The sequence below is a fragment of the Biomphalaria glabrata genome, chromosome 5, assembly GCF_947242115.1.
Source record: "Biomphalaria glabrata chromosome 5, xgBioGlab47.1, whole genome shotgun sequence".
In the NCBI taxonomy this organism is placed as follows: domain Eukaryota; kingdom Metazoa; phylum Mollusca; class Gastropoda; family Planorbidae; genus Biomphalaria; species Biomphalaria glabrata.
Window position 1 is genome coordinate 45,815,666 of NC_074715.1, and position 24,910 is coordinate 45,840,575.

Consider the following 24,910-nt stretch of genomic DNA (forward strand, 5'->3'; position numbering starts at 1 on the left):
TAGACAACTTTGATATGGGCCTACCTAGATCCATTCCTAAGCATCATACAATATTGCAACTAGACAACTTTGATATGGGCCTACCTAGATCCATTCTTAAGCATCATACAATATTGCAACTAGACAACTTTGATATGGGCCTACCTAGATCCATTCTTAAGCATCATACAATATTGCAACTAGACAACTTTGATATGGGCCTACCTAGATCCATTCTTAGCATCATACAATATTGCAACTAGACAACTTTGATATGGGCCTACCTAGATCCATTCTTAAGCATCATACAATATTGCAACTAGACAACTTTGATATGGGCCTACCTAGATCCATTCCTAAGCATCATACAATATTGCAACAAGACAACTTTGATATGGGCCTACCTAGATCATGGGCGTAGCCAGGATTTTTTTTCGGGGAGGGTTTTGGGGGGGGGATTCCCCCCTGACCCCCCCCCGGCGGAAAAAAATTATATATATATATTTATATATATATATGTGTGTGTGTGTGTACATAATTAATCTTTATTACATTCTGACCCTTTCGGAAGACGTTTATTGTTTATTTTTGACTCCCCGCCCTTGCTAGCAAGGGGTCTGGGGGAGTTCGCAGCGCTCCCCCAGCGCGGGCGAAGCCCCGCCGCCGAGCACTATTTCTGGTATTGAAAGCCAACAAAATGCATATTCTGAGGTATCTACAGTGCATTATCTTGCTATTAAAAAGTTTATTTCAAAAACCTAATGTGCTATTCTTACTGACTTAGACCTTCTCGCGCCGTTCGGCGCATTTTCCGGCAAGCTGTTTCCGCAACTCTTATTTTGCGTAATTCATTTTGTCGGCAAAACCTCATGCGACGCTCTGTCACAACCTTACAAAGGATTCGACTCCCAGTTCGGCATATGATTTCTTTGATTTAGACCGGATCTCTATGACTGACTCCTAAAATCTGTCTTAGTCATCTTTGTTTAGACACATTTAATGATTTTCAAATTCGGCAGAAGACTATTCACACTTTATTAATGGAGCCCAAGCCACTGGTAGAAATTTGTAACCTTTCTTGACTACGCTCTTGGAATTGCATGCCTGTATTTCGCTTTAGATTTTATATCGAAAAGGAAAGTTTTTTCGTCAAATCATCTGTTGAGGGGTTTTAAACTAAGAAATCTCTGGAGTTTTTTTGTTTTGTTTTTAATTCAAAACCCCATTTAGCTACGATCATAGAATTTGGTGACTGTAGTTTGCTTTAAAATAATATTGAAGAGAGAGATTTTCAACTCTAAATACTTTGTAGGGGAATTTTAAACTCAAAACCATCTGGAGGGGTTTTAAACTTTAAAGAAAAAGCCATCTGGAGGAGGGGGATTTAAACTCAAACCCCCTTTGGCTACGCTCATAGATTTTATAGTGTGTAATTTGCTTTTTTTATATATATTGACGAGGTACTTTTTAGCTTCAAACCCAACTGGAGGGGAGGGGGGTTTAAACTCAAAACCCCTTTGGCTACGCTCATAGAATTTTGAGTGTGTAATTCGCTTTTTTTATATTGAAGATGGGGTTTATCGTAAATTTTGGAGGGGGTTTTAAAATCAAAATCTTCCTCAACTGTGGTGTTGGAATTTGGGGATTGTTGTTTGCATTTTTTTTTGTTTTGTTTTATAGAAGAGGGGGATTTAACTTCAAAAACCTCTGGTAGGGAGTTTAAAATTCAAAACCCCCTGTAGGGGGTTTTAAACTCAAAGCCCCCTGGTAGAGGAATTTGTATCTCAAAACCCCCTGATAGGTGTTTTTTAAATCTCAAAACCCCCTGGTAGGGGGATTTAAACTCAAAACCCCCTGGTAGAAGGTTTTTAGCTCAAAACTGCCTCGGCTGTGCTGTGGTAAGTGATGATTTAGTATTAAAATCTCACCTAAAATAAACAAAATGAAAGCAAAAATCAGTCACTTAATTCCGTCCCCCCCCTGCGGGGGAGGGGATTTCATTTCGGGGGGGGGGGGTTGAACCCCAAGAACCCCCCCCCTGGCTACGCCCATGACCTAGATCCATTCTTAGCATCATACAATATTGCAACTAGACAACTTTGATATGGGCCTACCTAGATCCATTCCTAAGCATCATACAATATTGCAACTAGACAACTTTGATATGGGCCTATCTAGATCCATTCCTAAGCATCATACAATATTGCAACTAGACAACTTTGATATGGGCCTATCTGGATCCATTCCTAAGCATCATACAATATTACACTGGTCAATATCCTTCTTTACATGTTAACTATAATGAACTAAAACAAAAACCTTTTTGGTTAATACATTTCACACTTTAATATTGCATAATGCAGTAGCTCAAAACTTTTTTTGTAGCGTAGCAGAATGAACCCTTTTAGAATGGTGGACCAAAATAGAAGCAGATCAGGGTTGTCACTGCGTCACGTTGTGTTGGCTCCTGCCACCAAGATAGAGCTACTTCTGATGCACCTCCACGCAGAAGTATTTAAGAGAAGTGTGTGCCTTACAATGCCAAAAATAGATCGACGTGGGCCGCAAGACGGAGATTTAGCAATCAGTGGACACCCTTGGCCCTGTCTTTTATGCATACTTTGATAAATATTTGTCAGTTAAAGCTAGCTGGTGCCTATAAACTGGTGTTGAAAGTGTTTTCTTGGGGGAGGGGGAGCACTTTTGTTAACCGACCACATACCGGATATGTGCCCTGCGTAGCTGTACAACAATAAGCAGTCCATCTACACTGCCCATACCGGCATTACATCTTGGCCAAACCATGATTGAGCGCACATAGGCCTACCTTTGGTGATAGCATTCAATAAGCAATAGCTGCTTTCTGTATAGTAGGCCTACCCATGACCAAGAAGGGTTCAGAGAACCACTGCTAAGTAGACAATTTTGTAGACAGACGGAGCAATTTATTCCGTCACGCTCTCACTGGAGGGCTTCCAAAAGTACCAATAGCCTTAGGCAGATGTTTACCGGTACCTCTCTCTGTCAGGTTACCATAATAATAGTGGTGATCATCCCACAACATCGCCACTCCGATGATTGCGCGCTACTTGTTCACATTAAACATGAGCTCCAGCTGCCCCTTCCTTTTGGTGAAACATATAATTCAGAAGAAAATTATTTTTTTTCCAGAAGTCTCCCAACAAAATCTACTCAGTAATCAACGCGGTAACCCCCCCCCCCCCTCCCTTTTTAAATATCTGGTAGCCTAATTAAGCACGGTATTCAATGACGCATCAGCACATAGATGAGAATAAAGAGATGATCGAACATTTTAAAATAGAACTTTTGAGATGAATTTAACTAGTCACAAATGCCGTGATAAGGTAAAGACGTAGGCAATGTTACAAATTTCAAAAACATATTGTTTCTATAATATGACATTCACAACACCAGTTTGTCAGAAGTCACAAACAAGACCCCATCCATGTAATGTATTTCTTCTAAGTACCAGTAATAAAAGGTACACTAGCCCACTTGTCTAGACAAGCTCCTACTCTGATGTAGACTGACACTATTGGTATCATGTAGGCCCAGTGCTGAACAACGAGACTCGGTTACAAAAAAAATCTCATTTAAATTCATCAAAAACTTACTGAAAGTGCTATTCAAAAGTAGATGTTCAACTATAGGTCTAAACTGACCGTTCTGAGTCTCACTGTTGGAAGTATGCATTTTCTTTGATTGCTAGCAGGCCTACTCATGGAACTTCTGTATAACGTGTTTTTTTTCTTAGCCAAGTGTAAAGTTTGTTCGTGACATTTCTTCACCTCATTTAGTCACTTTTTAAAACATATATACTCCCAAGGGCACCATTTGTGTGTGTGTGTCTATATACTTCCATTTCTTCAGTTCCTCCAATGGAATCCTTAGAACAATGCTTCTGTTGTTCCCTGATGTTTCAACCATATCGTTTTGACACTACAGATTCTGTTCAGCCTTAATAACATTTCACACAACACTGCAGGTCACGTGACATGGTCAGGCTGAGATAAAATCATCTTGGTACCGGTACTATCAAGCAGTGACAGTCATCCCGACACTGTCAAGTAGTGATGAAGTCATCCTGACACTTTAATTGATGTAGTCATCCTGACACTGTCAAGTAAGTGATGCAGTCATCCTGACACTGTCAAGTAAGTGATGCAGTCATCCTGACACTTAAGAAAGTGAAGCAATCATCCTGACACTGTCAAATAAGGGATGAAGTCATCCTTACACTGTCAAGTAAGTAATGTAGTCATCCCAACACTGTCAAGTAAGTGATGTAGTCATCTGGACACTTAAGTAAGCGATGTAGTCATCCTGACACTAAGTTGTGATTCATCAAGTTTTGAGGAATGCATGGATTGGTGTGAACGCAAGAATCATTTTTTTTTCTACCTGTGAACAGTGTGTTTCTACCTGTGAACAGAGTGAACTCTTCAATGACAAATAAATGTTCATTTCTTGTTTTTATTTGAATCCAATGACATCAGATCTAACTTAAAAACACAATTCAAAATTATAAAGCTAGAACAGTTTCAGAAAAAAAAAATATTGATGTTATACCCACTAAATACACGAGGTATCACATACTGTTTAGTTAAGACTGCCATTTACTGCAAGTGGGTTAAGGGAGGGGCTTTTTTTTGTTTAAATCAACTCTCTAAGGTACCACCACTCTTACACACACTAATGTATCACTCTGAAGTGGACTCCAATTAAAAAACTTAGTGATTCAAGAATACATTTCCTAGCAGTGCTGACTGTTAAGTTGCCCTTTCATGGAAAAGGAAAGGGGGGGGGGGGGGGGAGGGAGGTAGAGCTGAAGATTCAAAGAGTTTTAGAGAAAGACATTTAGAAAGGAGTTACAAGTCAAGTTGAATGGCTCTAGATACTGACTTGGCATGATGGGATACATTCACTACCAATGAAATGATTTGCTGGGAGGTAGACATTTCCAGAAGGCTACAGAACAAAGCTAAAATTAAAATGTGACCGAAACAAAACAAAAATTATAAATGTTAATTTGTAGAGCTAGTCACTGTCATCACCCAGGAGACAAAAAAATATTTGAAAAATTATATTGCAGCACAATTCATCTTCACTTGACTCAGCGGTAAAATCTGGCCTAGTGGCTCAGGACAAAATGTAATAATTAGTTTGTTTTTTGCTTTGTAAACTCTTTGTACAACAATTATAGCTTGCTTCAATGAATATAGAGAGAGACAGCTACTACAAGAAAGCTGTTCCATAGGCACACACATCCATTCACACATTGGTTTGCATGTAGCATACCCCAGTACAAAATAGGTGTACTTATTATAGTAGGACATGTAGATGATCAAAAGGGATAGAGGGAGGAGCTTGTTGAATATCCAGGGCTGTGTATAAATACATGCTAACAGCAAGGGTCAAATGAAAAGAGTATATGGAACAAAGAGAAATAGTTAAATGTATGTATTTGAATTAAATCCTTTTGTTTGGTGGACAATCACAAGAATAGAGGTTCCAATATAAGGAGTAAGAAAAAAGGTGCACATTTTGTTTTGTTAGCACTAAAATGAAACATGCTTTCATCTGATCATTGATTTGGTGACTTGTACTTCAATACCTGCCATGGACAATGGTGATCTTATGGAAAATGGTTTGATATTAACATTTTTAATGCAGTTTTTAATAATGTTATATTTGAACATCTTAAATCAATGGACACAGAGATACTTTATATAAGGTGCCCTACACACAAATAATCACATGCAGAGTTAAATATGAAAAAAAAAAAAAAAAAAGTCCTCTGGTCATTACAACTAGTACACTTTCAACAACACAAAATGATGACTGTACAGAATTATGTATGGCCAGATTTCAGCGCAATCATAGGCCTTTTATAAATTCTTTTACAAATGTTTGACACTGGTGACACTTTCTGTTTAAAAAACAACTTATTAAAATCTCTCACCCTGTGCTACATTCATGAAACACAAAAAGCCTTAAAAAATTAAAGTATCATTTGAAACAATGGGTGCCCATACTGAAGAACACAGAAGTACATTTAGTTCAGGCATTCATCCAAGCAGGCAACAAACATAGTTATTGAAACACAAGTTATTTTTGCAAGAGCAGAGAATGAAAGAAACCATGTAACATGAAAATGTGTTGGACAGATATGACAAGTCTTCAAATTTAGCCACACCTCTCTCTGCATGTCTAAACTAAGCTTTTTAGGTCAAGGATTTTTACCTCTCCAGTATTAGTAAATATAAAAACTATTTCTCTTTAATGTATAAAATAAATAATGTTTTGACTATGTTATACTCTGGCTACAGATACTTCCTGCAAACACCTAACAAGCATCCATCACAAGTCAAATCATGAAATACTCTGGCATCACAATGTTGGACTCATTTAAGCACATACAATGAAATAATATTTGTCCAGCTTCAGAAGGCAAGGCCATATAATCAATATTCAACCCAAGAGCTAAGTTTCTTTGTGTAGTCGTCAATCTAAGTAATCAACTGTAGGTAGAAACACAAATACTTGTACATTTTGCCTAAATAAATAAAATGTCCAGCTGCAAAAAGCTGGATGGATCACGCGCACACATGCACACCACAATCCTCTCTGATGTCTCTGCAGACACTCTCCTAACTAGTGATGAACCAAGTTTTGTTAATTCCAGCCAGAAGAAGACATCTTCACAAGGCTGACCAATCAGTGGACATATACAATGACTGTGCTGAAGAGTCCAAAAGATTTCTTTAAGAGTCTTGGCTCACTGAGCCACTTAAGAAAACTACGTCAAAAATCTGCAAATTCCTTGGCACATTTTTCTGTGGAGGAAATGCGAAGCGGTTCTTCCTCGTAGTCATCAAAGTTTCCTGTGTCTCCTGCACCTTTCGTCTTGGGAACAAATGGAGCCTCTACCTAGAATTGGAATGAAAAATGTGGATCATACATAAGTTAATAAGAAAACAACAAACATTTTAATAATTTGAACACTCTTAAAATATGAAAAGAATGAAAAAAAAAAAGTAGAGGATGATTTTCAAATTTTGATAAAAGTATAAACGAGATAAGGAAAAAGTTGTATCTAGTTTCTCACCTTCCTTTGATATATAGCTATCCAATCTGTAGTAGAGAACCATTTATGGCCTTTGATATCATTTACCCCATTTTTCAGGTTGCCAAAACGTTTAGTCAAGTCTACTTGAAGCAAGTTACGTAGTAAGTCTTTTAGGTCAGAACTAAAGTGGGACGGGAAGCGAACCTGAAGAATAAAACAAGAATCTGATGATTTAGTCAAAATACATTTTTATCTGTTAAGCATGTGTCTTATAACCAAATGGCAGCAGAACAAATATAATTGACCAATACTTAATTAGACAAGCATTTCATATTTTAATTACTTACAAACACAACTATGTTTTTCAGCCCAACCATTGCTTTATGGCTAGTGTTTCTTGACAATCCCATGAATATACCAAATTGTTTTTATTCACACCCAAGGGTGTTGAGAACTACAATCTTGGTCTATGTCTATCACACCTGCCACCCTTTCTTCTGACCCTGAAAAGATAGTATCTTGTGCCACAGCAGTTCTCTGCATTCATAAGTAGATGGCGGCTGACAAGAAATTAGCTTCTGAGGTTCCATACAAACCACTAAGATAACATTCTATTGTTGGAGTTCGAGTAGTTAACATTAGCGCCACCAAAAACCACAACACTGCCTGATAGGCTTAGGATTCACTCATCCTGGTAGAGAATCATTTACGGGATCACAATAAGGTAATCAAAATAAATCAAGTTAGCTAGTTAGAATAAAGTTTTGCTGTTGTTTTCTTCATTGCAGTTATTCTCTCTCCTTTTATCTTTTCCCCATTTACTATATATATATATATATATATATTGGGCATGGTAACTGAGTGGTTAAGCAAAATTTATCTCTATGTAAGCAAACTCAGTACTCATATAGAGGTGTGGCTTGTAGTTTAATGTCCAGCCCCCTAATTGAGATTATCTCCAAGTAAAACAAACTGAGTTCCCTCAGACAGTGTTAACATATTGACTTTGCAAATTACGTCTATCTAAGAACACAATGTAATGGACTAAACAAATAAAAGAGGGGTGGAAGTTGTTCAGCTCTACCTCTAGAGATATACCTGCACATACCTGAGATATTCCCCCGTAGCCTAATATGGCCAGATAGTGATAATGGCTGATATTCTGCAGGAGCTACTAACCAGAGCAATCTTAATATATATATTTATATATATATATATAAAGTATAAAATATCTACATATAAATAACTCTTCCTCTAACTGTTGTCCTATGTGTGCTTGTCTCCCTTACTTCAGTGTGCAAACATAAATATTGTTAGAATGCTAGACACAACAGAGGCAAAGTCTTAACTTAATTAAAACATATCAAGTGTCACAGTGTCTTGTTCTCAAATAACGTTTAGTAAAAATAACATTTCTTCTTGCAAGCTTAGATATATATGTGTAACTAGCTGGATATGACCTGCGGCCTGCGGGCCTTAGTTTGGTATTATTGATCTACTGGTTTGAATTTAGATCTATGTCAAACATAGAGAATGTTCCCTTCACATTATTTTTTTATTTTGCCACGAAAATAAAAGTATAGTGTGATAATGGATTTACCGTTCAGCTGACGTATTCATATCAAATATAAAATACTGTGAAAACAGGTTAACCCGATATTTTAAAAAATATTTTTATAATAGATACAAATTAGGTGCTTTTTGTCTATTTTTAGGGCCCTTCCGTAGTAATAGGGACATTAAACATACACTACGGTCTCCGCCATGATCTAAGGAACATTTATGGCAAGTTTTATCAAGATTGGTAAAATGGTTTTGATTTCTATGAAGGACATACATACATACACCTTACTTTCTGCTTTATATATTAGATAAGTAAAAAAAAATATTTTTTTTACGGAGTGAAAAAACATGTTTGTTTCAAATCCTAGTCCACAAGACTGATTTAACAAAACAATTACTAACCTTTCCTGAAACAATTTTCTCATAAATTTGAATTGGTTGATCTGCAAAGAAAGGTGGATAGCCTGCAGCCATTTCATAGATGAGAACGCCAAGAGCCCACCAATCCACAGCTTTGTTGTAGCCCTGTAAAGTACAGACAAGGACACATTTAATCACAGAATATGTCACATTGAACTTTCCTATAAGATAAATCACCATCAATGCAAGCAAATCATTGTAGCATGTCAGTTATTCTACCTGCACAACATTTTATAGTCAACACAGAAGTTTTGCCAGTCTGAAAGGTGAAGAAGTACAGAGCATTAGTTACTGCTGTCCTCCGCTAGCCAAGTAGTCACGGTAACATATTTAATATAAACAATTACTTGTAACTAATATGTTTCAATGGGGGTCCACTAAGTAAATGGTTGACAATTCACTATACTACTGCGTTTCAAATATATCCAGATAGCAACTTTGTCTGAGTACTCATTTTATACAAGTGAATTGTTTGTCTTCCCTTAAAAAGTAAAAAGATCCAGACTTGAAGAATAAACAACTAGAATACTGGATTTAGTTAGAGATATAGTATTGATAATATACTGATAATAAACTAATAATCATATCAGCTTAGCTAATGAATTCTACACAAGTTGGTGCAAAATAATAATCATGTGCACCTATTTATTTTTTTAACTCTTCTATGAATACATGCGAGAATACCCAGTAATGTACTTCAGTAATGTACTTGTGTTTAAAATAAAAAGACAAGCCAAATTTTATTATAAGAGGATTATATTTTGAAATATTAAAGTTTTGCCTGACTGACAAGTTAGATAGTATATTTTTTTCCCAAAGATAAACATAAACTTTCACATTTATAGGAAAAATATTAGAGCCGTTTTCGAGCTTTATGTCCACCCACCCACCCAGGTTTAATATTTTGGAACCTATGAAAAATTTGCAAGCAGATAAGAGGAATTGTAAAAAAAAAAAAAAAAAAAAAAAAAGGGTTGAAGACGACAGGAGAATGAATTTCTGAAGCTCAGAATGCAAGATGAAAGCTTTTAGCATTCCCCCTGATCCTTTAGCTGGATGCAGAGGGGAACCTGCAGCTTCTGCAATACTCACTCCAGAAAGAACTTTTTATAGTAACAAACACTTTAAAATGATCACTATATTCAGTGAACACTGTTTTAGAACCATTATATCACTTGGTTAGGTGGCAGACTTGCAATCTTTCATAAACAACCTCAATGAATATACTAAAATACTTATCACTTTAAAAAAATATGAAGCAGCAGAATTGTAGATCACCTTTAATTTGATACCATATGTTAGTATATAACCTTTGGTACTTTGAAGCCATATTTTTGGGTTGCAGTTATGCTCAGCGAAGTATCATTATTTTCAACCTGTAAAGGGGAGGGGGGAAGGACATTTAAAATTTAGCCTGAAGACACTCACTTTGCTGAGAATAATTTCAGGTGCTAGATATTCCGGGGTGCCACACAGTGTCCAAGTCCGTCCTTTTACGCGCTTTGCAAAGCCAAAATCAGTCACCTAAACAATAGAAGCAATATTTTAAATTGGTGAAACATGTTCAGCATGGATCCTGTAAAGTCAATTATAAGCTTTGAACTCTTTATACACCAGCTCTAATGCATTTTCTATTAAAATGTTTTTAAAAAAGCTGTAACAAAAATTCTTTTATTGTATAATTAAGCTTAGCCAATCTTATCCTGGCCTATCAATATGAAGCTTTTTTTTTTCTTACAGAAATAATATTAAAATGCAAAGTAAACAAAAAAATTGAACTAAAAAGTGACTACATAGATCTATAAATATCATAGTGATTATGCAGATTCCACCAGTTGAGATTCAAAATAACTTAACATTTTTTTTTACAAGAGTTTTTGTATGGTATTTTCTTTCTATTGTTGATTGTAAAGTAGTAAATGGAAAATTAAATTTGGTCAAATTAGGTAAAACAATTAGTACAAACATTGACTGATCCAAATATTGACATTTCATGCCTGATTTTATGTTTAACTAACTCAAATGTGGAAACATCAAACAAAGTTAGTTTCTTTATTATGTTAATTGATCTCTCTCACTGGTGCAATCAGCAGTTTCCATGTCAACCTTGTCATTTAGGAATATGATTTATAAACAAGAAAAATGAAGATCTTAACTAATAGAAAAAAAAACACATTTATACCATTTAAGCTAAGTGGTTAATAATAAAGGTGAAAACCAAATAAGAGTTAAAAAAAAAAAAAAACTAAAAAAAAATGTTACAAGCAATTGATGCTGAGACTGCACCCTTGACAGAGTGTGTCATGAGTGTGGTGTGTGTGCCATGTCAGGAAACCTGCAAACATTAGTTGTTCTCTGTCATGTCACTAATGTTGGTCAGAGGCATTTTGTTGAGCAATCAAAATGTGTTTCACCTGCCCAGCCAAACATGTGGTGCTATTTTTAGCAGCACAACCAAATCTTATGCTAATCATTTTTTTTTCTTTCCAAAATACAAGTTCAATAAAACTTATTGATAGAAAGCTACAGAGCTAGTGACAAGCAACACTGTTACTGCATGTCTACACTGAATCTAATTCTTTCATTTTGAATCAAAATAGGCACATTAAACAAATGAATTTAAACCAATATTAAAATGTAATCTGTTATTTTTAACCATTAACTACACTATTTTAAATCTGATAGCTGTAACTCTGTGTTGATGCAAGCAAAGAATGTTTTATCTAAAGCATTCATTTTATCATTCAAGCTCTGGTAACCTTTAGGCTCAAGCCTCATGTTTAAAAATGTGGCACTTTGCTTGATAATGAACATTGTGTGACATGCCAATCTGTTTTGTTTGTTATCTTAAAAAAAAAAGGCAGACCTGGTAGATTGGAGATACCAGACATTCAAGTAATATTTTTTTTTTGTGTGTAAATTATGTGCACACAAGAAGGAAGTGGTGAACTGAGACTTCTTTCCAGTATAACCTTTAATTCATCATCCACTTGGATGAGAGAAGGGGGGGGGAGTGGGGAGGAAGTTGTTGCAATGTTTAGACTAGGTCAACAAATAGGTTTGACAACATAGAGGACCTGCTACAACATCTTGACTACATAGATACACAGATAACACATTGACATCAGTGCCTAGCAGTACAGTCCTGTGAGGACAGGCAGCTAACAACACTCACTACTTTGTGAAAGAGGGAGGCCACTACACTGCATAAAGCTGCCAGTTTTGAAGAATAGCTGGACAAGCCCCAATACACACGCATCGTGTTGTAGTCTTTGAAAACACACATACACTCATGTGTTGTAGAAAGGTAAGCTCACATTCAAAACAACACTGGTTACACAACTTCCACCCTGGCAACAACCCCCCTACTAGCTAGCTATTTTTAGCACAATCCTCGGGCTGCCATTGTTTGAAAGGACTATTAAACTTGTATATTTATATAACAAAAAGTATGGGTTGGGTTCAGCAGCTATTTTTAGAACAAGACAAGAAGACCTGCAGTGTAACGGGTCAGTAGTCAGATTAACAGACAACTCTTATAACAAGTCTTAAATTTGTATTATATTAAAAAAAGACATATTTCCAAGTGTGTGTGTGTGTAAATATCGATGTCCAAAAAATGGTTACAGACTGTGGTGAAATGAACCAGCATTTCTAGTGAAGCTAACACACCTAGATCTAGAAGCCTGCCACAGTGCCAGCCTGTATTGATCCTGCTACATCCATTCTTTTCAAGCAACTCTCTTGTATGCAATTACAATATTGCTTTGTAACATTCAATATAGATCTATATCTACATTAATCCATATAGATCTACAACTTTCTTTTAAATCAGACATAAGCCTTAAGTGATTTCTATTAACTAGTCGATAGATCTAGATTTTAAAACGTTACCACGTCTAGATCTAGATAGATTAGATCTTTAGAAGTAACAAAGATTCTGAGAGATCTATATACTCGAAAATAGAATAGATCTACATCCTATCATGCCACAAGAGGACAGAACGGGTTGTGAGATATAATATAGCCAATCACTTAGCCGAGTATACAAGTCCCTAACACTGACGAAAAGTCTATACAAAGATTCTCAACGCGAAAAATAAATAACTAGATTTAGATTTATCTATTTATAGATGTAGATCTAATTTGGATATTTTCGCACATTATAAAAAATGATACAAGTGAATGTGAATATTTCTGTAGATACTAGATTAGATATAGAAATGGGCATTATTTTTTTAAAGCAATACTTTGGCAGCCATTTTGCCCTAGTTTTTCGAAGATTCCACCATTCTTATCAGAAAGGGATGAGATGAACGAGTAGTGAAAATTCAGACCCATCCCAGATTTCTAAAGTGTTCTATTCACCAGATGTTGTCGGTTTCAGAATTATTAACCATATCACTTACAACTAAGTTCTCTATATACCTATTCCAAGTACCAGTGTATATATATATATATCAAATTAAGAAAATGAAACCAATGAGACACAAAAGTTACAGTATATACCTAGATTATGTATGATATATATTAATGTATATTGCAAGGAAGGTAATAATCAGATCATAGTGTGTGTAAAATAGTGACGTTTGTAAATACTTGGCTACACTCAAAATATGCACTAATACCCCTTCTATTTATCTTTTTCTAGACGCATTGAATATTGTATACTTCTTCTTTTAAGAAAGCACCCCATGAAAGGACAAATATCGCAGGAGTAAGAGAAGGAAAAGAGCTGGGAAATGTGATTGAAATATCAAAATATTAAGACAGGAGAGGTTTAGCTTTTTTTTTTTATTCATCCCCAACCAGCGTATTATGGCACAGTCAATGAACACATTGCAAGATATACGCTACACACCATTCCTATCTTAACCTACACTAACAATTTTCTATTTCAACAAATGTTATAATTTTGTGCACTACGCTAGGCTCCATTAAAAGTCAGTCTTACCAACGTTTTCTACCGTATTACGGAAACTAATGTGACAATGAACGCGTGTATTGATGTACCGGTACTGTATTCATCGTAATGAAAGTCGAAGTACCAAGGCTCTAGTTGAGTATGTTGATCTGCGTTCGCATGACGCCAGAGAGTATTTGAAAAAAAAAAGGGGGAGGGGGAGGATACACGAGAGAAAAGGTATGTTTGTGCTATACTAGATATGAAAATCATTGATCTGCCCACGGGTCTACTCCCCGCCCCCAACGGAGGCGCCATCTCGGTGGACACGCGGTTATTGATGTAGTCATTGATATTACAGTTTTTCTTCTTTACGCAGGCGCTTTTTTTCCCCCGTAGCGAGTCGGGAGGCGAGAAGAAGCGTGGAGAAAGGTTGAAGAGAGCCCTGGTCGATAGTAAGATGTGTCAAAACTTTTTTGCGGCTAGCTAGCCTTGGAATCGATTGCAACCAGAAGCGAAAACTGAGTTTGTCGCGACAGGCGTGACCTTGGTAGGATGTTGGCACACTAGCCCTAGCGGTGGGGGAGCGCGGGACAGGAATCGGTGCGGACAACCCTGCGTTGTCCTGTAATACCACAATCTATAAATAGCTCTGCTTACACACACGCGCATCTAGCCTCTTATGATCCTTAGTAAAATAGCTTACAAGTGTCGCCAAATATCAGGTTCATTGCCATAAAATGAGTATGCGATTTATGACAAGCAGTTTCTTTTGAAAATTGTGTACGCAATAAAAGTACCTTACATCCTTTTTGTTTTTTAATACAAACCAACCAATAGACGTAATGCATTGAAACAGTGTAAACTCTGTGAACATGGAACATAACCAGCTTTCTCTCTACATGCCAACTTAAGTGACAAAATCTAATACTAAAAATGTAACAGAATGCTTAGAAAAGGAGGTTATGGATGGTGGCTTCTGAGCTATGCAAGACAAACAACTCAATAGAAAATGTAACTCTACACTTTCCGAGTGGTTCAAGTCAAACAACTCAATAGAAAATGTAACTCTACACTTTCCGAGTGGTTCAAATCAAACAACTCAATAGAAAATGTAACTCTACACTTTCCGAGTGGTTCAAGTCAAAGAGAACAACACCAACCTATGCTTAAGCTAAACAACTTCTTGTTGACACCAAACTATGGCGTCACCGAGGAAATGCAATCAATACTGCAGTTTTAATTTGAAGTTGGGATACATCGCGGTGTTTGTGGGCCAACTAAAGTCGGTCACTGAATCAACTTAGGACAACCATTACAACAGCCAGACAGGCTTAAGAGTCCTGGAAATACTGTACGGACTCGGGGGGCCACAGTCACTCGAAGACATGAGGCAAAATGTTGTCACCAGTTACACAATTCATGCTGCAGTGCCAGAACCCCCGGAGTGTTGAATGGAACACTGGACGTCTTGTTTCTGTACCGTGTAGTCTCTTTACTACCCTCAAATAGTCTCCTTTTAATTCTCTACCGTCGGTGCTGACTCCCTACCAGAAGGCCTAGTTTGATTCTTGTTTAACCGCGTTGGTCTACTCTGTATTAAATATTTCCATTTGATAAATCTAGATTTAATGTCTTCATAAGTGTACACATACGCGTAATAGGCTACATGTAGATAAGTAGTTCCCCTCATTCCTACCTAAAACCCTACGTTCGTTTTTTATTTGAGAAACAAAATTCAATTCGAAGTCTTCTGCTAGATCTAGAACCGGTAACCTCGCGTACACGCAAGCACAATTTTAATAGGGAGGTAAACCAACAACCAACACAGCAGTTAAAAACGTGTTGTTTTTTTTTTTTCTTTTCCCGCGCAAGGTGATGGATGCTAGAGCTTGATCTAGCGGCTGACACAGTTCATTCACCTACTTATTGAGTCATTTTATTGGTGGTGATTTTTTGTTTCAAGAAGTTAGAAGATGGTAGGTTTACAAGCTAACAGGTGCTAATAGTGGTTACTACTCTTAAACTCCTAAGGCTGCCACTGCACATAAGAATTTTAAAGAAATGAAAAGAGGCCTTTGTGTATAACCAATTTAAAGACGAAAACTGGGGAATATGTGTGAGTGTTAAGCTCGTGACATGTTTACAGTGGGAATGTATCTAGGTTAAAACAATTCTTACATCAGAACGGTAGCAAACTGTATACAAATACTGAGCCTATAATTCACCGCCTCGAGCGTGATAAATCGTCTGCATGACAGGACAAGTATATATTTCTTTACACGAGCTTACGAACAAAAAATAATTTAAATGTTTACTCAGTAGTCAAGAGTGGGGGACGAAGAAAAGAGGGGGAAAAAGGGGGGGGGTGTATTTCATAGGCCAAGGTAAACACAGTGTGGTATTTAAAGGGGCTTATGGATTAAAAGACATTCACACGGAAATCGATTTCAGCGAAACCCTGGCGTGGTAATCGTGATTTGATAGTGTAACAACACAAACAATGTGTACATTCCTTTGTAACATTTTCTGAACTTAAATCTAGTTGTTTTTTTTTTTGCGTTTCTACAGTCAAAGGCATCTCATTAGGGTAGCAGTAAAATTTACCAAATATATATATATATATTTTGGTTGTAAATCTTGAATAGTTTATTTTTTAAAAATCTGGCAACTACTTTTATGAAAACATAACATCAATTTTATTTAACACCGAGGAAAAAAAAAGCCAAAAACTAAACGAACACTGAACTATAATTTCAAATTAAATGTTTCAAAAGCCACCAATCAAATTCAAACAAGCAGCCCTGTGTAACATGCAGACAATCTGGTAACATGCTTCTCTTCTGCAGCTGCAGACGATGTCCAGCGCGGGTTAGTCGACACAACACTTAGAAGGAGGGGTGGGAAGAGGTTAATGGTCAGTAAAGACAACATCTAGAAGTTAAAATGCAACCAAATGGCAGATTTGTCAGAAAGCATTAAGGGAAAACTAAAAAGAATTAGAACACACACAAAGACCGAGTCAAATATTTTCTGGGACTAGTCTAAAAGCAATCAAGAAATTTGTAATAAAAAAAAATTGGTAAGACACTGTAATTAGCTATTCAAAGATTTGTATTTTGAAGCTGTAATTGAAGCTTAAAAGATTCAGGGCTGAATATCGGAGATGAATACTAAGAAATAAAAACACTTTCAACCATTATTCTACTAGTCAGCTTGTACCTTTTTTTTTTTTTTTGGTCTCTTTTAATCAGTCTGTTAATTTGAATGAGGCAATTTAAAACAACATCAGAACTTTTGAAGGAAAATAGCACAGAACAATCGCAGAATATTACATTATTTCAAGTGGGTCAACTAAATCATCTGCAAAGCTCTACACTAGATCACCCAGGAAAAAAAAAAGGAGGGTTAGAAAGTATTAAGAAGCACTCTAATTCTAAACTGAAGCGTTGTCTGGTTAATAGCAATGTCAGAGTGAAAAGAATTAACAAAAAATATATTGGTTTTGGGAAAAAAGGCAAACTATAGTATGCCTCAAATCTCATCTATCTGGCTATGGGTTGGACAACAACAGATCAACCAAAAAAAAAAAAAAAACTAATAATTTAATAATCAAAAGATATGAAAGTTGTTTTTTTTAATAAAAAAATATATAATTGAAAAAAGTGCTTTAAAAAAAATATGAAAAGCCCAGTTATCATCCATAAAAAATAATCAAAATGCTATTACAAGTGCTGATAAAAGAAGTATTTTTATTTGATCAGACTATCAATGTCTAGATTATGCAATGCTACAAATATAAATTCTTATCTTTAAAAAAAAAAAAGGTTGATCTGTTGAAGACAAAGGTAAACTAGATGAAAACTACAAGAAGGCAGAATGAATCGATCAAGATTCCTAAAAGTATTATGAAATAAAAAGTAGGTAGAATTATGAGATCAAAGATAATCTTTTTTTTTTGGGTACATTTTAGCAAGGAGATTCTAATAAAAAAAAAAAAAACAATATTAAGAAATAAAAAAAACTAGCCAAGCATAAGAAATATACTGACACTATATCTAAAACTTTAAAAGCACCATCACCAATATAAAAAAGATATATAAATAAATATACTTAGATACATTATATTTATTTATATACTGACATTAAAAAAAAAAAAAAAAAGCTCTACAGAAGCTGTGCCCCCACCAATTACTGCTGATTTTTTTTTTCAAATAAATTCTTTTCTCTCCAAAGTTGAAGACAAAAGATTGCAAGACAAAAAATAAGGCAACTACAAAATTTCTTCAGAAGTAATGGTGAAGATTGGATCAAATTATGCACTTAAAAATATGCAGTCAAGTTAATAAATTAGAGGGGGAAAAAAACTTTAAAAAAGATAGGAGCACTTCAAAAACAAAATGAACCCAGGCCAAAGTGAGAGATTTGAGTTGCGCCTCCGACCAAGTCATACCTTCAAGTAACCGTAGCTATCTATGAGTAAATTCTCTGGTTTTAAATCTCTGTACATAATATCCAAGTGATGCAAGTATTCCAGCACCAACACTATTTGTGCAGCATAAAACCGGGAATGCGGCTCGCTGTCAAAGAGAAGTGGAAGACAAATACATGTATACATAGAGATATCAATCACATGACAAACCCTGAAGGGAGAGAAAGAGAGTGGGGGGCGGCAGACAATACCATGTCTGGTTCTCATTTCTAAGTCCACTTGGTCAAGGTGTAAACAAAAGGGTAAATGAAAAAAAAAATATCCTGGAAAAAAAAAAAGTAGAACCAACAACAACATCTGTCCATAGCCTAAAATATGGATTACTTTGTTATGGAGTGCTACACTCATAATGTTGTAACAATCTCTGTTGAATTGGATATAAACATTGGTTAATCAAATGTTAATAAAAAAAAAATCTAGGTTAACACTTCTATGAATATAAAAAAGGCATCTAATTGTTTACTTAAATTTGTCTGTTTCTAGAGATTAAACACTGTTGAAATAATGATTAAAACAATATTAAAAAGGGTTTAAAAAAAGGTAGCACCTGAAAGCAAAGAATCTAAATTTTTAGGCTAGTGACATGATATTGAAGGAAAACTAAACGCAGAATGAAAAATAAAGTCAAACAAAAAGGAAAAAAAAAACTGGGCATGTCCAAACATTGCTCAACAACTGAAGACTGGGTTTTGTATTCAGACTGGGCTACGGCCAAGCCTGGGCACATCAGTGGTGGTAGTGGCAATGTAATATGTGGATGCAGGCTGTTCAGACTTACTTTGCAGTACCCCTGGGGATCTATGAGCAAGTTTTCTGGTTTCAGATCGCGATAAACAAGATCCAGATAATGCAGGTATTCAAAGCTCAAAATTATTTGCGCTGCATAGAACCTGGAGTGACTCTCGCTGTAACAAGGGAGGAAAAGCACACAAGATCAAACACAAAACAAACAAACAATAAATAAATTATAAAAAAAAAATATATATATATAAGCTCAGCTATTATAGTCTGACTTGGTAAAATTAAGGAAAAGGGAAGGGGTGAAAACAGAGTTAAAAAGCTATTCTATTTATCTAGAAAGAATATTGTAAAAGAATGACTAGTGAATTTCTATATTATGGAAAGATAATAAGAATACTAATGGATATGCTGTCTTTTTTTAACTTAAATAACGTACATTAAATTTGCCAACTGTTTAATAAAAATGAAACTCAAGTTAGGATGAAGTTAACCAAAACTAAAGGTGATGAACATGTTTCGAATGTGCAGAGTTTGTCTAACACTTAAACTTGACACTTGCTCATGCTATTCATGTTTTCATTTATATCTATTACCAAAAGAGCAAAAATAGTGATGCAATTAAATTGCTTCACTCAACACTACAGGTATTTCAATCTAATTATTCTGATGATGATGATGAAGTAATCACAGATAAACTTATTGAGTAATATTAGTCATGGTAAGAGAAATAGATATTTTACTGTAAAACAGAGCTTTGAAAACAAAATTCTTGCTATTTTTTTTTCTTTCTCAAATTTAAGAGATACCTAGAATTACCATACCAACAAGATGAACTGATAAAGAGTATCAGTTTGATCATTGATTTATTATAGCACAGGCCAGGGATACTTTAAATAGCCTCAGTTTAAAAAAAAAGAAACCGAAGTAAAACAAATTGACATATAATTCATTTGAACAGCCCATCAATACATAATAATGCAGTCTAAAATGGTGGCCTTAGAGTTCAATAAGGTGTACTGTCCACCAGTACATCTCAAGGCTACCTTTTCTTTTTCATTTCATTGTTACAAACAGAAAAGGCATGAAATTACAAAAATCATTTTTTTAAACCAATGACATTAAATAAATATTTTTTGATAAATATGTTTTATAAGTTTTCAATATAGATCAAATAACCTAATTATATATGCTATACCTTTTATTTTCCTGACATTAATTTTGTAAACTTGATTTTACCCAATACCCTAAGGCTAGGGAAATATCTAGAGCTTAACTTATTTTTACATAATTATATGGATCTATATGCCCTTGGCATGAATAATAATTGAGCTTAACATATTTGTTGTTATCTTTTGTTTGTTCAAGAAGAAAAGGGGGAGTCAAAAGAAGGGAAGTTGTTAGGGGTTTTTTTTGGAAAGGAAAATTTTCAATGCTGTCACAGTAAATAAATGAAATAAATTAAAATGTAAAGATGTCTAGATATAAAATATTAATTTTCTTAAATCTAAATGATGCATGAACATTCTTTTGAAATAAAAATACAATAACTTCTTGGGCTTTAACTTAATTGTCAGTCAAGAAAACAAAATGTTAACAACGAAGACATACATTTATTTCTTTTTAAAACCATATTTATCTTCAAAGTAAACCAATGTCTCACCCTGAAATGGATGTCACAATATTGAAACGAGAAGTATTACCTGAATCTGCCAATCCTCCGTAGATGTGAAAACATCTCACCACCAGTGACAAACTCCAACACCATATATAGATTGGAATTGTCCTGTTTAACAACAAACACACAATGCCCACATTAGAGAAAGCAACAGCCATGTTTATCTTGGTAGCTTAAGTCCTTTTTTCTAGCATTAATTGTATCTAATAGACTTCAAATTATTCTAACATTCAAGAATGAAATAATTAATTTGACTTCAATCAAGAAATATATCTGTAATGGTAAAGTCTTTGTTTGGCAGTGTAATGCCATTAAGCAATATTGTTTGTGGTAAATAGTTGCAACATGTGTGCAGTTGTTTATTTCCACCAAGTGCATACACAGGAAGCAGATCTGGGAACTTCCTTTAGATATAATGGGTAACCAAAGAAATTAAACAACCAGTATGGACCAATATTGACACCTGCCGGCTTGCAGGAAGAGAAGTGGATGGATTCACTAAGGCTAGTGCTTCTTACACGAAGTAAAGGCAGTTATCCAGAGTTGTAGGATCTCCCACCCCCCTCCCAACAGAAATTATTTGCAGGACAAAATACTAATTATTTTATTTAAAGCACTTTTAACATTAACAAGGCTCAAGGCATTGTGAGATCGTAACATACAGTTAAAATAAAAGCCACAAAAAGGCAAACTAATCTTAATGGAAGTGAGTTCTAAAGCTTTGGTCTGCGCAGTAAAAAGGCCTGCACGCCATACGTTTTTAGAAGATAAGTTAAGTCTATTATGGAGTGCAGGACTCTGAGGGACATATGGAACATACAAAATGTTAAGATCATAATTGAATATGACCAATGCTTACATTATCACAACATTGAAAAGATGTGTTAAAGCAGGCCTATGTTTACAAGTGATTTACTTTTATTTTAAGGTAACTGGGACAAAAAAGTTGAAATACAGATATTACAGATATTTGTCTGACAAATTGATCTCCTGATTTGTTTACTGTCTGACAAGTTATTACATAAAGGAGACTCTACTGATAAGAAAATTCATTTATGTGGACTTTTGTAGATACTCCAGTAGATTTATTGCATTAAAATAAATCACAACATTTCTTTTAGTTTTCACCACTTTTTTAAGCAGATGAGTTACTATAACATTTAAAACAAATTTTTTTAAATTTTAAAGATGACTGTTTACTTATTACTATCACTTTTGTTTTTAGTGTTAATTTGTTTTTTTAACACTTGTCAAGTGGTTGGCAGTATTTCATTTCATTTCAAATGATTTATAAAATGTGAGAATGTAGTCTGGTCAAAAGTAATGCAAACAGTTTCAAATACTTACTTTAAAAGCATACTCTAGTTTCACCAAGAAAGGAAAATTGATTGACTGCAAAATCTTTTTCTCATTGAGTGTGTGTTCAACTTGTTTTAATTTTACCACCTTTAACAAGAAATGTAAAATTTTAATTAACCAACCAAGGAGATTAACTTAACTTTTTTTTTTCTTCTTGATACAAGACATTCATTAAAGAAATGGAAACCATAATTCCTGTAATTTATTTAGTAGTGTAAACTGACAAGTAATTGTAAAAAATTAGAGCAACAAGAAAATCAAATTTATTTAAGAATTATATTTATCCAGTGTAGTTGCATTTCTTGCATATAATACAAACAGTATTTAAATGATCTAGATTCCTCAGCACCTTCCTACAGGACTAGCTGCTCTGCATCAACATGTGTGTCAACAGCACTTTAATGCTTTTTCATTATCAACAATTAACCACTTAGACAGACCCTTCCACTCAGTCCTATCTGTAATCAGCAGCCTTAATTTTCCAAACAAATCCAAGGCTCACATTAGGGTTATAATTGTACCCTTTAATGAGCTGAAATGTCTTTTAAAAATAGTGAAATAAACAATTTCGACTTTTGATAGGCCCGATTAGATATACATGGGACATTTGCAAGTAAGTAAAATGAGAAGTACACTGATTTCACCTAACATTTTGTATTTATTGCTGTGAGCATACCTTATACAAATTCAAACAAAGTCAAATTTAATTTTTTTGTGGTGAATGTTTCCAGAATAAAAGATTTAATCCTCCCTGGAAAACACTTATTGTACAGTAACATAGATAATCAGATAAATGTTTCTTAAGCATTTAAAATATTACTGCAGAGGTTCTCTAATTCTTGAACTGGGGTCCCCTTAATATAGTCAAAACTTGCCCATAGACCCCTAATGGAAAAAAGCTACATAAATGCATTGTATACAAGTTACGTACTAATGTTAAAAAAAAACAATATTTTGTTACAGGAGTGATTGCTTTTGTTTGAAATAAAAAAAAACAAAAAAACTTGGGTCATGTTAATGGGTGTATTTGGCCCCGGCTCAATGCACACAAACTTCTAGTCGGTTTCTTTTATTTGTGATGAGGCTCATTATGGAAATAATACCAAATAAGACAAAAAAAAAAGCAGTCAACAACTTCTGTACAATAACCGATACTTTCATGATATAAATTTGAAATATGTTTTTCAAGCGAGAATTTGTGGTTAAAACATTGGTTTACGTTCCTGGGTTGTAGATATTTCAATAAGCAACTTCTGTATTATGTATTCATCTGTGATTGGGATCTGAGTCTGTCCACGTGCAAAGGGGTTCAATACAAGTGAAGAATGTCTTCAAATCTTTGGTTTAGGTTGACATAGAATATGTCCTATAAAACGTTAATGATGAGCGAGTTAATTATTATTCATATTGTTCAATCTGATAAACTGGCTTTTATCCAAAAAGTTATTTTAATTGATAACAATTTTCATTGTACTGTGAACCCACTTCAATCTTCTCGTGGACCCACTTCAATCTTCTCGCGGACCCAAGTTTGAGAACCTCTGTATTACTGTATCCATTCTGTTCAGGTTAATCCCAAGATATTCATAAAGAAACAGTCAGCACAAAAGAAACACACTAAAATGGAGAAGGTAAGGCAGACCTGTGCAGGTGCTGCTCAAGTAAATCACTTGGCATTGAGCTGAACTCACCTTTTGTTTGTCTAGAATTTTCATAGCATAGAAACTTTTATTTTCCCCTTTGTGTTGGACTAGCATCACACGACCAAATGAACCGGTTCCAAGTGTTTTGATTCTGTCAAAATCATCTAAAGTGCAAGCACTCTGTTGGTGAAATCAAAACAATACATTGAGTAAAACTGAACAATTATTAGGTTGTAATTTTTTCAAATATATAAAGTTGGTACACTAAGAGATAGTGGAATTATTTCCTACAGCAAATTCTTTCACTTGTCCAATGCAGACATCTTTCCTTCAACATTTCTAAGAGTTATAGAGTCTAATTTAATTGTATAAAAGGAGACTCTGGGGTGAAGGGAGAGACTTTGAAAACACTGATTTTTGCATTCAGATCAAATTTAGAAATTACAGCCAATTTTGAGATAAGTTTGGTGATCTTTACAGTCCATTATAGTTAAGAGTGTTCAAAATTATTACTGATTTAGAGCTAGGTTTAGGGAACTAATTTAACATGATTAAAAAATACCCCCCACAAGGGATTATTTGATGCGTGTGTGTAAAATGAATACAATATCGCTCTGTCATGCAACAAATGACAATTTCATCCATTGCAACTTTTAATTTTATTAAAGGTGATTTATCTAAGCAAATTTATTCCTTTAATTCTCAATTGCCAACTACGCCATTGTAAAACTTGCAGATCTTCAGAACTAATTCCAACTTAAGTTGTTTTTAATGTCAAACAGTAATCAATAAGGATAAGTGTGCTTATGGCTACAAAAAGAAAATTTAACAGTATACTTGAACTAAATATTAATAATCATAAAAATCAAAAATAACTTTTAAAAATTTTTAATTAAAAAAAAAATATTTAGTAATCTGAAAATAAAACCTTAGAATGCTAATTACAAGAGAATTTCAGCAGGAAAACCAGTCAAATAAAGTAGAAAATACAAAATAAATACTTTCAACTTTCATCATCTAGATTGTCCCTCACCCCACCCAAAGT

At 34.8% G+C, this 24,910-nt stretch overlaps 1 protein-coding gene across 11 annotated transcripts in view; it reads right to left on the minus strand.

Moving 5' to 3' along the window:
• Positions 1-4,459: 4,459 nt before the first annotated feature.
• The window catches only part of LOC106059263 (cAMP-dependent protein kinase catalytic subunit alpha), a 95,074-nt gene continuing 74,623 nt past the window's right edge, over positions 4,460-24,910 (minus strand). For 9 of the 11 annotated variants that reach the window (XM_056031320.1, XM_056031316.1, XM_056031319.1 and 6 more), the window contains 8 exons: positions 23,914-24,045; positions 22,211-22,309; positions 20,889-20,971; positions 18,409-18,535; positions 10,481-10,576; positions 9,035-9,157; positions 7,109-7,273; positions 4,460-6,930 (listed from right to left, as the gene is read on the minus strand). In XM_056031320.1, coding sequence (XP_055887295.1) covers positions 6,805-6,930; positions 7,109-7,273; positions 9,035-9,157; positions 10,481-10,576; positions 18,409-18,535; positions 20,889-20,971; positions 22,211-22,309; positions 23,914-24,045 — 951 coding nt within the window. In that variant the 3' untranslated portion in view covers positions 4,460-6,804. Of the gene's footprint in view, positions 6,931-7,108; positions 7,274-9,034; positions 9,158-10,480; positions 10,577-18,408; positions 18,536-19,225; positions 19,353-20,888; positions 20,972-22,210; positions 22,310-23,913; positions 24,046-24,910 lie in introns of all 11 variants that reach the window. The other 2 variants (XM_056031314.1, XM_013216837.2) reach the window with 1 other exon arrangement.